This window comes from Triturus cristatus, chromosome 3_1 (genome assembly GCF_964204655.1).
Source record: "Triturus cristatus chromosome 3_1, aTriCri1.1, whole genome shotgun sequence".
Classification (NCBI taxonomy): domain Eukaryota; kingdom Metazoa; phylum Chordata; class Amphibia; order Caudata; family Salamandridae; genus Triturus; species Triturus cristatus.
The window spans coordinates 347583059-347595402 of record NC_140583.1 but is presented as its reverse complement, the minus strand read 5'-3'; the positions used below and the strand labels follow the sequence as shown (position 1 = coordinate 347595402).

The window sequence follows — 12344 nt, the reverse complement described above, 5'->3', positions numbered from 1 at the left end:
GTGCGAGAATTTCTGCTCTTGTTTTTTTGTCAATTCTGTTCTTACTTTTTTGTAAGTTTCTCTCATGATAGCCTCTTGCTCTTAGTCTGCTCATTGAATCCAGAATTTGATTTTCTGCATCTGTGGGTTCGGAACAGTTGCGTTTTAACCGGGTAAATTCCCCATAAGGGATACTTGTAATCAGGCTCGTTGGGTGGAAGCTTGTCCCATGCAGTATGCTGTTCGTCGCCGTTTTTTTGCGAAACAGTGTGGAGTGAATTCTATTATCTTCAATGTAAATCTTGGTGTCTAGAAAATCGATTTCCTTCTTGCTTGAAGTGCATGTAAAGGATAAGCCAATGTCGTTGTTACTTAGTTTCAAATAATACTCATTGAAGCTTTGTATTGGTCCCTTCCATATTATAAATAAATCATCAATATATCGGACCCATAGTATTATCCTATCCAGATCTTCTTGGTTGTCAGAGTTCCATGCTATCGTCTTTTCCCACCACCCCATCGTTATGTTGGCATAGTTTGGAGAAAAAGATATGCCCATGGCAGTTCCGCACTGTTGTTTGTACAGCTGTTTATTGAAGAAAAACACGTTATGGGTCAGACACATTTCGATCATTTTGAGTAGCATCTTCGTATGTTGTAATTCCGAAATATTCCTTTGTCTTAGAAAGTAGCCGCAAGCATTGAGTCCTACCTCGTGTCTTATGGAGGTGTAGAGAGATACCACATCAATTGTGATTAGAAGGTATTCTTCGCTCCAAGTGATTCCCTCCAAAATTCGAAGAAAGTCGCCCGTATCCTTGATATACGAGCTCATTGATTTTGCAATTGGTGCCAAAAAACTGTCCACATATTGTGAGATGTTTTCATAGAGTGATTCACAATATGAGACTATCGGCCTCCCTGGTGGGTTGATTAAAGTCTTGTGAATTTTGGGTAGGAAATAAATTGTGGGTATTACAGGGAAATCATTGGTGAGAAATTTAAATTCGTCCTCACTTAATAGATTTTTTACATGACATGATTGTAAAAACTCATTCAGTTCAATGGTCATTTTGTTGATTGGATTTGTATTGATTTTACAATAGTTGGTTATGTCATTTAACTGACGTAAGGCTTCATTCACATAGTCCTGTGTATTCAAAAGGACAATGTTTCCCCCTTTATCAGCGGGTTTGATTGTAAGTTTATTATTCTCCACCAACTTATTTATTGCTGCCCTTTCCTTCTTTGTTAGGTTCTCTCTTTGTTTTTCATTCCTTTTTTTTGGCATTTTATCGAGCTCTTCAATGATGGCATCTGAAAATACATCAAATTTGTTTCCCGGAGACAATGATGGACAGTATTTAGATTTTCTTTTTAGACCACTGTCTACTCTTTTGTCAGTATTTACTTCAAGATGGTCAATTAACTGTGTTTCTGAGACTTCTTCGTTATTTTGATTGTACATGAGATCAAACATATTTTGCAGGTCTGGTATTTCCTCTATTGTCCATTCCGATTGGTTTTGCTTTATTGATGTTGTCTTTTCCACAAGCATTGCTGCTGGTTTGTTCGCATGTATTTTCGCTAATTTCAATTTGCGAACATATTTGTAAAGATCAATCCTGACTTGAGTATAATTGAAGTGGTTTTCAGGGCAGAAAGACAATCCTTTATTGAGTAGCGATGTTTCCTCTTTAGTGAGTACATAGTCTGACAGATTAATAATTAAATTCTCTACTTGCGATTTCTTAGAGAGTAGTGTCTTTTTTCTTTTCGCTCTTCTGGTCTTTCTTGTCCTTGATCTTGTCCATTGTTCATTGTTCCTATTCCCCGTCCTCGGTTGGCGATTCTTCCGCGACCCCGTCCTCTGGTTAGTGTTTTGTCCAGATTCATGAGTCGCATTTCTTCTAAAAAATTCATTGGGGCCGTTCCACATGTTGCATTAGATAATTCCCCATCGCTCACATCAGATTCAATACTGCTTGCCGGCGTTCCTTGTTGTTGTTGATTTGGAAAATTCTTTTTGAGTGTGTCGAATCGTCTCGCAAAAGTTAGTATCCTGCCTTGGGCATTGTCATATTCATCCCTTTTTAATTTGCGTTGCTTGCGCTCCTCAATTTCTGTTTCATATTTCTCAAGTCTGCCATCCATTTCTTTTCGTAATTTTGCAATGTCCTCCTTGTTCGCTTGTTGCTTTATGAGATCCTCAATTTCCTCAATTTTCTTTGTGATCTCTATTACATCTATTTTAGCGTGTTTGATTAAAATGCGCATCATGTTTAATGAGCATTGTTGATTATTTTCCACCCACTCATCAAGTAATTCAACCTTCGTGTCTGGGTGTGTGGGCATCGTAAAAATACGTAGACCTCGCGGTATCCTGTTGACTTCTATATAGTTTTCCAAGGCAATGATTTCCCAACTTTTGTTAATTTCCTTTTTGTACAATTTTTCTCCTTCGTTAAATAATTGCTTCAGGGTACTGGGTATTTTATTCTTTACACTCGTGGTTGCCGCTTCAGCTTGTAACTCCACTGGATTTTTGAACATGATTGCAGCTTTGCTTGCACGTTTTGCTGCTCGTGCCTCCATTATTTAATACTTTCGATGTTATCTCGCCTATTCACACAACTGAGTGTTTTAACGTTATCAAAATCACTGCCAAGTCTATGTTCCTACTCGCTGTCCTCACGACCGCCGTACTGTTAACGGATCGGTTCTATTGTTAGATGACAAGCGAGCCACTGCAACCCGCTACTTTGTATCCAGTAATTCACCACTCACCTCCCGGGAGACTCCCGAATCGGCGGCGTCCTCCGACCCCGTCTATCGACGCTCGACCGGCGGTGAAATTCTTTCAGGTAAAATCCTTAGCGTAGCGGGCTGGGCGCTGCCAGATCCAAGTTCAAATTGCCACAATGTGATCCAAGGAGATCTTTGCGCGCTCAAACGCGGGTGCTCTGCGTAGGGGTTGGACCCAGACCCAGTGATTAATTATTTCTCCAAATGACGCGGCACACAGGAACATAAATTAAGGCTTTTTATTTTGAAACACTCAGAACCAACGCGTTTCAGCCCTCCTGGCTTTGTTCACGGTCAATGAGCCCTCTTCTGTTTCTACAATTTATACCATTTTTGCCATTATGTGGCATTATGGGATTTGCAGTCTATTCAACCAACTGTTATGTTATTAAAGGAAGAAAGTCTTGAATAGGCAAACGTTATTATGTATCATAACTGTTTAGTACATTCTAAGTAATATTCTTGACATTAGAAGTTTTGTCGTACTTATAGTTTTTTGAAGTTATTTGAATAACTTGTAGTTTGGCAGTTAACAGTTTATCGGTATACATTGTATAGTACCTTATTCCATTTATGTAAATATTATTCACTATCGATTGCTCTTTCTTAAACTCAGTTAAATGCAATTCTCTACACTTTTGGGTTGAATAGACTGCAAATCCCATAATGCCACATAATGGCAAAAATGGTATAAATTGTAGAAACAGAAGAGGGCTCATTGACCGTGAACAAAGCCAGGAGGGCTGAAACGCGTTGGTTCTGAGTGTTTCAAAATAAAAAGCCTTAATTTATGTTCCTGTGTGCCGCGTCATTTGGAGAAATAATATATATATATATATATATATATATACACACATATACACATACATACATACATACACACACACACACACACACACATATATACATACATTTACGCACATATGCATGCACGCTTATACAAACATACACACCCTGAGACAAGTCCGGTCAGTATGGATCCCAACAGCTTCCTAGCTTACTGACCATTGGCTGTAATCACCACTGATCATTTGTGTATTGCGTGTGCCAAATCAATTAACAATAATGCATGTATGCACACACGTGCATGAAATTCATTGAAAAAACATACAACAATGCATTTACCACAACAGCGGTGTGTACACTTACATGGGTGTAGTAGAGGACCACAGGATTTTACAGTTTTATCATTAATAAGAGCTCTCATTACATGATAAATAACAGTACTGCAATCATATAACAACAGTAAAGGAAAATGGTGTTGAAGGAAAAAAAATACAGCCGGAATATATATAGGTTTTCTGAAATTCCAGCAACTAACAACTATTCAAAATTAAAAAAGATCACACCAATCGAAATATCAACTAAACGCCCCTGAAGGATAAAACCATTCTGTCTGGCCTTATTTAGGTGTTTAGGGTACACATAAACTGTGCTCCACATTGCCGCCACAGCTGGCTGGGTTTACTTTCAAAAACAGGTCGGAGCTGCTCAAATTGGGGGAACATGATATACTTTCTACCACTTTTGCCAGTACTGGGTACTACCAGCAGGTGGTAACAAATGGTATGCCTATGGCCCTTTCCATTACGATGCCCATGTTCATACACTCCATGGACACTCTGCTAGTATGTATAGAAAAATGTAAATGGCTGCAGCCCTAGAAAGTATGTTAACAGCTTTGCAAGGGTTTAAAACTCTCGGTAAGGTATGGCTATAGTTACACGAGGCTCTTCGAGTGCCTACCCATCTCTCATTAGTCTAAGTGAAATATTCATTTTAAAAGCAAGATTACAGCCCAAGGTCGATCGTTCAGAGCACAGTAGGATAAAAGAATTTGAAAATAGTTCCAATTCCGTGACCAATTTGAACATGTATATTTAATACGGGGAGATAGCACTATACTGGAATATATAGACGACGATCCAGATGGAGCTGCACATAGGAGTAAAGGAGGTGTTTCAGAGGCACATTAGCCCAGCGGATTTGTCAAGGAGAGAAATGTAAACGGAGAAGTAATTACATTAAATACACACTTACTACACATATCAAAAAGGTAAGCAGCTACGTTTTTTTATAAAATCAGTAAAAAACGTTGAAAACGCAAGTGATATGTCACACAAAGGACATAAATGGTCAACCCTATCATAGGGGCTGTCCATCTTCCCATGTGAACAGCGCATCTGAAGGTAATGGTGGATCAATAAAATAGTATTTGAAAAGAGCAAGAAAACGTTCTATCGTGGAAACCATGATTTACATGAAGCCTTGGCTAGCTGGGAGTACATATCCGAGCTCTCCGATTCATTAGTAGGTTTTACGATTGCTGGTCCTAAGTGCTTGTTCGGTTTGTCTGGCCTCGAAACAAGGCCATCAATCAATGCAGAAACGCGATTGCATTACCCGCGACATGTATCATTTTATGGGCCTCTGGGGTGTCTTTAGGTCGTGCGCCATGGCACATTCTTACTGGAAGGAGCAACAAACCCCTCCATAAATAGGAATATTCGGGTATCCACTTGTAATACCTAAACAAACGTCGGTGGACTTTATTCAATGTGCAAAATGTAATGTTAGGAGCACCTCGGAGCAGATGTCCTCTAATGTCTCAAATATAAATTATGAAGTAAAGTTGAACGCATTAAACAATTTGCACATGTACACGGTCATGACTCATGAGCGTATCTGTGGAGGGCAATAACCACCTAAGACCATTCCACCACACACAAAAACAGAAATTTCTTCTATTCCAGAAATATTTTATGAACCCATGACATTTAGAAGAGGGTGATTAACGTTAAAATTCTAAATATGCCGCTAGGTTGTAATGCGCAATCCTATCTACTGTTATCAGTCAGAGACTGCTGCCACTGACCATCTAGACACGAGAACCAAAACAATCAGTTTAAAGTTTGAAATGCGGATGGAAATGGCTCTTGGGGCCCCACGTCCAATTCAACCTAAAGGTCTCTGATACTGCACCTGAGACACGAATTCCCGCAGCCACACTCTGGGCAGTCCACGGCTACAGACATTCATTGCTCGCCTTATCGCTACGAGCGGCTGCCAATAAATGACACGGCGAAACTGCACAGTGAGTTTCACTATGGATTTCGACAGCATTACTTTTGAGGCTGTAATCCTGGAATCACTGAATAAAGTGAAAGCCAGACAGTAAAGTTTACTAAAATATATATTGTTTTACTTTTAGGGCGAATTAACCGAAGGCAGGCAGAGATCGCCGTGTAGCTTAGCTGCCACTTACAAGACAGCGAGAAAAGAATGGCAGCGTGTGTATGAAAGAAAGCTGCTGTTCCTCCTCCCCTCCCTCGGGCAGTGCAGCAGTTACAGCTGGAGAGTTCAGAGTACACCCGGCGCTACACCTGTACCATAAACAAATCCCTTTAAACATGCCTAAGCTTTGACGCGAAACGCGCCTGGCGCAGCCTTCCCAATGCAGTACCAGACCCTCACCCTGCCTACTGCCAACCCAGCAAGCATACCGATATGCAAAAGAGTGACTTTATCAGTCGACACTTATCGGAAGACGATGACGTCTTGAACGGAAGGCATGTTGGTTTAAATCATTTAATTTCAGAAATGTAATATGGAAACATTTAAAAATAAAAAAGTGATCGAGCGAATGTCTATTAGGGGAACACTTAAAGCAGACATTTGGAGCAGAAAATAATGAGCTAGACTGGTGAGTATATTGAGAGGGATTAGTAACTAAATAAAAAAAAAAAGACTAATTACAATCTCCGATTCTAAAAAAAAGGCATCCTACTCATAAAGGGATAGCTAGCAACCAGATCACCACAGCCGCCGTCCTGTATTCATCTTCTATGTAGCGCGGACGTATCCGACCGGCAACATTCCACACCAAACCGGAAAGGAAACATTCCTGATCAGCAAAGTGATAGGAACCTCCCTCTCCTATGTGTCACCGCCTCGCCCAACACCAACTAATTCAACATGACCTACGCTACACAGGAAGACGGTGGAAAAGGAGCATGGCGATGTCATTCGGGGGCACTCCCAAGCGAAGTGTCGGAGGAAAACCCATATTATGTAGGACAAGACCCCCCTCCCCACCCCATGGTAGCGTTATCGAGTGCCCTGGAAGGTAAACAAACAGCGGAGGCAGTGGGATCGCTCATGGGAGGGGATCCCTGCTGCTCTCAGTGCACAGAGGGTCTGTTGTTACGCTGTGTTCAACAGGTAGCGGTAGGCACGGGAGATACAAAACAAACGGGAAAATACAACTGTCAGACAATCCAGCCTGCTGCTCACTCGGAATTCAACAGGTAGCAAGCGGACAAACGAGTAGCAATACACCCTAAAGAGCAACGGCAACCCCAGTCACAGGCCACCCAGGACAGCGTGATGGAGGTTTACAAATAGGATGCTGAAGTTCGTGTTTAAACTCTTGTACGGGCGAACAACACCTAGTACCCTCCCCATGAGACATCCCTGCTGTTGATCACTACAGGAGACACGTCAAGATTTCTGCTTGAAAACAAGTATGGTCTCTTATGACCCGAAGTTCTTATTCATCAAAGGGTTGCGATAGGACTGTAAGCAAACGTGCAGATAACGGGATATATCATGCATTATTGCATGGAAACACTCAAAAGGTTTTATGCCAAAACAAATGAGACTAAGGTATTCAGGAAGAAATACTGGGAGAAATGTAATCAGCAAATCAAGATGAGTAATATTAACATTTATTTGAAAACGAAATAGCTACCCCTACCATACAGTACTAGCGTTGAGAAAGAAGGCAACAAGCTGGCTTTTTAAACAGCTTTCTACAAGTCAAGGGTACCCGGTGCATAGGCAGACTGGACACTGAAAAATAGAGAAGTGGTCAGCGGTCACACATTAAGCTACACACAGGGTATGGAGAACCCTACCACAGGGGTTGTGCAGTCTCGAGAAAGGGCGGACTGAGCAGAGGCTGCAGATACGGTCTGGAGAAAGGGAGTGGACAGTCTGGACACTGCACCGGCAGGACAGCCTGCCCATGGACCAGTGAGGGTTGCAGAGTGGGTGCCTGGCACTGATTGAGGCTTCAGTACTTCCAGGACATGAGTGTTGCGATCAGTGGGTTATCTGGAGAGCTGGACAGCGCTGGGCCTCTGCCCACGCCCCTCCCTGCCCCGGGCCGGGCACTCACCTTGCTGGAGGCGGCTCTGGCAGACATTTTGTTTCTCCCCCGGGTGCCGCCGTAACTGTGAAGCACCAGTCGCCCTCACTGCGCCCCCTGGCCGCGCACCTCCGTGCGGGGGCAGAGGGCAGGGCTGCGGCACTCCCAAGACGCCTCTTGCCCCGGCTCCTCCCAGCGGCGGGTCCTGTGCCTGTCCCCTGTCTGTATCCGTGTGCGCGGTGCTGCCACCCCAGTTCTGCAGTGGCTCAGCTCGCTGTAGATCCTCCGCTGGCAGCGACCAGCTCCCGAGAGAACCCGCCCTTCGCAACGACGCTGCCTCACGTCCGTCACGTGACCACACTCTGGCTCTGCTGTGAAGAGCTGCACTAGCGGAAAGTACAGCGCGGCGTGTGCAAGCGGCGCGGGGCAGTTGGCCTGAGGGAGGGTAGTTGTCGAGATAAACACGGGCTATTGGGGGACTCACGAAGAAATGAGTCCAGAGAAAGTAATTGGTGGTTGATCTGGCCCACACACGCTGGACAGCTGAAGGTGAGTATGCTGTAGAGTAATTCAAAGCAGTGCTTTAAATGGGAAAAAATAAGAGCAGGTACTCATTCAAAAGAGCCAGAGGTGTGACAAGTGGGCGGGGCTAGGGGTGGGGCTAAGGGCAAGACATTATGATACATAATGACTTCTATACCAGTTGCCGCACATATTAAAACACGAGAAATGTGTTAATGCAAACAGAACAAGCTAACTCATTACACAACATGAACACCAAACCGGATATGTTAACATTTCCTTGTACAAATATATATATATATATATATATATATATATATATATATATATATATATATATATATATATATATTTAAAGTTAACAAGAAATACAGCAGATTTTTAACTTTACACAAATTTGTGTTAAAATGCCATTTCGAAGCCCCGATTTCAGAAATGAACTATCTGGTATTTTTGATCTGAAGAAAGTGTCAATCCTACCTTCACCTGTCGCCTCACTTTTTTACATTCCTCCCTCCCCCCTTCCTTCTATGTTAATCTCGTTTCCCCCCCAACCAGACCCATTGCCAGTTGTCAGGGAAGTTCATTTCTGGAGTGCTGCAGCGTTCCCTGCAATGCATTTCTCTTTGGGCAGGGCTACCTTCACACCCGTGGATCCGTTGCTTTTATGTAAATGTAGATATAAGTGTTGATGGGGCACACCAAGGCAAGCAGCTCCTGCGCTGAAAAAAAACAAACATGAAAAAAAACGTCTTTGAGGAAGGTGTAGGATTGTGCTGCACTGCCACTCTCTTTAGTAAGGCCAGTGCAATGACCTAAATGGGGCTGGATTATTGACCACGGTCCCAGTCCAGGCCATTTCACGCACTTGACCCAGAGTGGGTGGAGGGGGCTAAAACACTTTCACCTGAATGGTCGCTGCACGCCTACTTAATTAACAGTGCAGGGTCTGGCTAGACCCTGTTCTGTTGATCACAGCGTGTGACGCAAGCCCTCTCAAACCCCTGCAGTGTGGGGGAAATTCAAAGGGTCGCCCCTGGACTTTAGCAGCATCCCTGCAAAAGTCTACTTCAGAGGTTCAGTGTGATTGCGAGATCCGGAAGCAGAGTGGCATCTGTCCTGCCTTGGAGGCGATACCGAACCTGAGCCTGCCGTGCCATCAATCACGGTACCTGTACTCTCCCTTGACTAAAGAAAAGTGCTGGTACTGACGGCTAGAACATTTGGAAGTGCCGGTACTCAGTACCGGTGAATACCTGCCCATTTAAAGCACTGATTCAAAGGACACCCACCTATTTGCCAACCGTTGGAAACTTATAGAATGTATAGAGATTTGATAAATTGTTTTCGTTTGTTGAATTGGAACTAGAGGCGGGTAAGCCAACAAATTAACCAGGCGATCCTAGCCAAGTCTCTCTTGGCTCTTAATGTCCGTGCACTAAAAGTCCACTGCACCGAGAACTACGTATTAAAAGTATTAGATAAAAAAAGAGCTTAGAACTATTCATCCCGTGCCCTCTCCCTCGAGACAGTAGCAATAGGAAACAACGATGCAAGATAGTTGTCATGTGAAGCCTGTATGTGGCCCAGATTCTTAAAGAGCAACATAGTCTATTAAATTAAGCGCAGTAGTTTTTGTAAAGCCGGTATTCTGAACTCATGCATTTGGAGGTGCTTTTGTATGTAATAATTAAGAAGGATCTGTAAAATAAAATATTTGCTAAACATTACACAATTTGGTATAACTGGAAATCCGCAATCAATGCAGGTTTTGTGAATTCTCTTTGTACAAATAAATCAGCTGCTCAATGGGTAGCTGTGTCTCCATTTTACCTAAAATTCTTTCTTTTTACCATGTTTTGCATGAAGCCAGAGGATGGGTGTCAGGCAGAAGCCACATGAAAGTTCGTCTCATTATGGGCTCGAGGATCCAACAGGACCTTGAGCCGAACCAAAGCCAGGCTTCAGGGTCAAACCTGGCTCAATCTTTCAGCAGCTCGACCACCGCTAATTGAATATGATCAATCATGATAAGGTATGGTATGAAGTTTATTCCATGCACAACCTTAAGTGTGGTAAATATGCCTCATCCACATCTGTCAAACTGTACCAAAACAGTGAACCTAAAAGATATACTCTTCCATGCAAGACCCCACACTACTGCCATATCACCAAAACCATTGTGGAATCTACCACCAGTTGTGGTACACTTCCCTTGTGGACAATGTAGTGTATGTGCTACAACTGAGGCTACAAAGACAATTCAACTGAATGACTCTTTGACATGGACACAAAGAAAACACTACCATTGTAATTTTAGAATATATATATATATATAGATAGATATCTCTCTATATATATTACCTACTGGCGGTTGCCAGTAGGTAGTTATAGTTAGGACCCTGTTTCCATAGGAAATCCGCAACATTCTATTTTGAATAACTTTGGCGCCGGTCGACGAATCCTCGCGAATTTCTCAAAATAGGTGGGGCGCTACGCTCCGCTCCTACCCTGAAAGTCTCGGGGGGATTCGTCAAGCGGGGGCTGAGATAAAAGGGGGGTCCCAAAACGCGTTTTTCCCATGCATTTTTCCATAGGACCTTTAGACAGGGCTACAGCCCGAACGGCTGAACAGAATTACTAGAAATTTGGCAGAGAGGTAGTCCTCAGGTCAAGGAAGTGCCTTTTGTAGGTTTAGTGTAAATCTGTTCAGTAGATTCTGAGAAAATAGCATTTAAATCAATATATATATCTGAACCAGCTTACGGTACGCTTACCGTAAGCTTACCGTACGCGTACGGTGGCGTGCGCGAGCGCGATTCTGATTGGCTGTTAGATCTTAGTAAACATTCGAATCGGCCGAAACCAGGAAGCGGCGGCCGCCATTTTCTCTCTCGCACTCTGAGGGGGGGGCTGTAAACAAAGGCAAAAAACATATAAAGGGGCTGTTTAGATAGCGCCCATGCACATAGCCATGTTAGTTGAGTCCTCAAAGATCCCCCAAGGCCAAAAACTGTAAATTTTTATTTGTTGAAAATTTCGCCGATTACGCTTACCGTACGCGTACGGTGCGCTTACGCAAAAAAATTTAATAAAAAAAAAAAACACTCTCTGTGCATGGCATATTATTGTCATCACTTACAAATTAAATTTAACAGATTACCTATCACAAGGAAGCGCATAATATGTCCTCCATGTGCGCACGGTGCGTAACGTGGGCACGCGGTGCGCGTAGCGCACTGCGTGCCCACCTTGCGTGTACGGCACTAACTGCGTAAAGTGGGCGCGCGGTGCGCGAAGCGCACCGCGTGCTCACTGTGCGCGCACGGTGCGCGAAGCGCACCGTGCGCGCACGGAACGAACTGCGTTAAGTGGGCGTGCACGCCACGAATGGCGTAAAGTAACTTAGCATTTAAAAAACCGTACAAATTCACTGAAAAAACCATAGGTTTCACACACGTTATAGTTAGGAATTAGCATTTAAAAAACCTTGCTAATTCAATGAAAAAACCATAGGTTTCACACATGTTATAGTTAGCTGGAAATTTTACTGATAAAAAACCAGTGAAATTCCCCCGTTATAGTTACTGTAGGCAACTATAACTCACGCGACCGTAATCCTCTGGTGATGACATATGTGTCTTTATGAAAAAAAAAAAATTTGTAAAATATGTATAGCTAAAATTTAATGGAAGAAGACATGGGCAAATAAGTGTCTAAATACAGTATTAGCATCAGCAGAGGATTACGGTCGCGTGAGTTATAGTTGCCTACAGTAACTATAACGGGGGAATTTCATTGGTTTTTTATCAGTAAAATTTCCAGCTAACTATAACATGTGTGAAACCTATGGTTTTTTCATTGAATTAGCAAGGTTTTTTAAATGCTA

General features: G+C 42.9%; 1 protein-coding gene across 14 annotated transcripts in view; it reads right to left on the bottom strand.

Annotated features, from left to right (window-relative positions):
* TJP1 (tight junction protein 1) overlaps window positions 1-12344 on the bottom strand; it is a 1155396-nt gene that overhangs the window by 585451 nt on the left and 557601 nt on the right. For 3 of the 14 annotated variants that reach the window (XM_085644070.1, XM_085644072.1, XM_085644074.1), the window contains exon 1: window positions 7964-8259. The exons of 8 other annotated variants lie outside the window; for them this stretch is intronic. In XM_085644070.1, coding sequence (XP_085500196.1) covers window positions 7964-7990 — 27 coding nt within the window. In that variant the 5' untranslated portion in view covers window positions 7991-8259. Of the gene's footprint in view, window positions 1-6571; window positions 6685-7963; window positions 8285-12344 lie in introns of those variants that run through there. 3 more of the 14 variants (XM_085644077.1, XM_085644078.1, XM_085644071.1) reach the window with 2 other exon arrangements.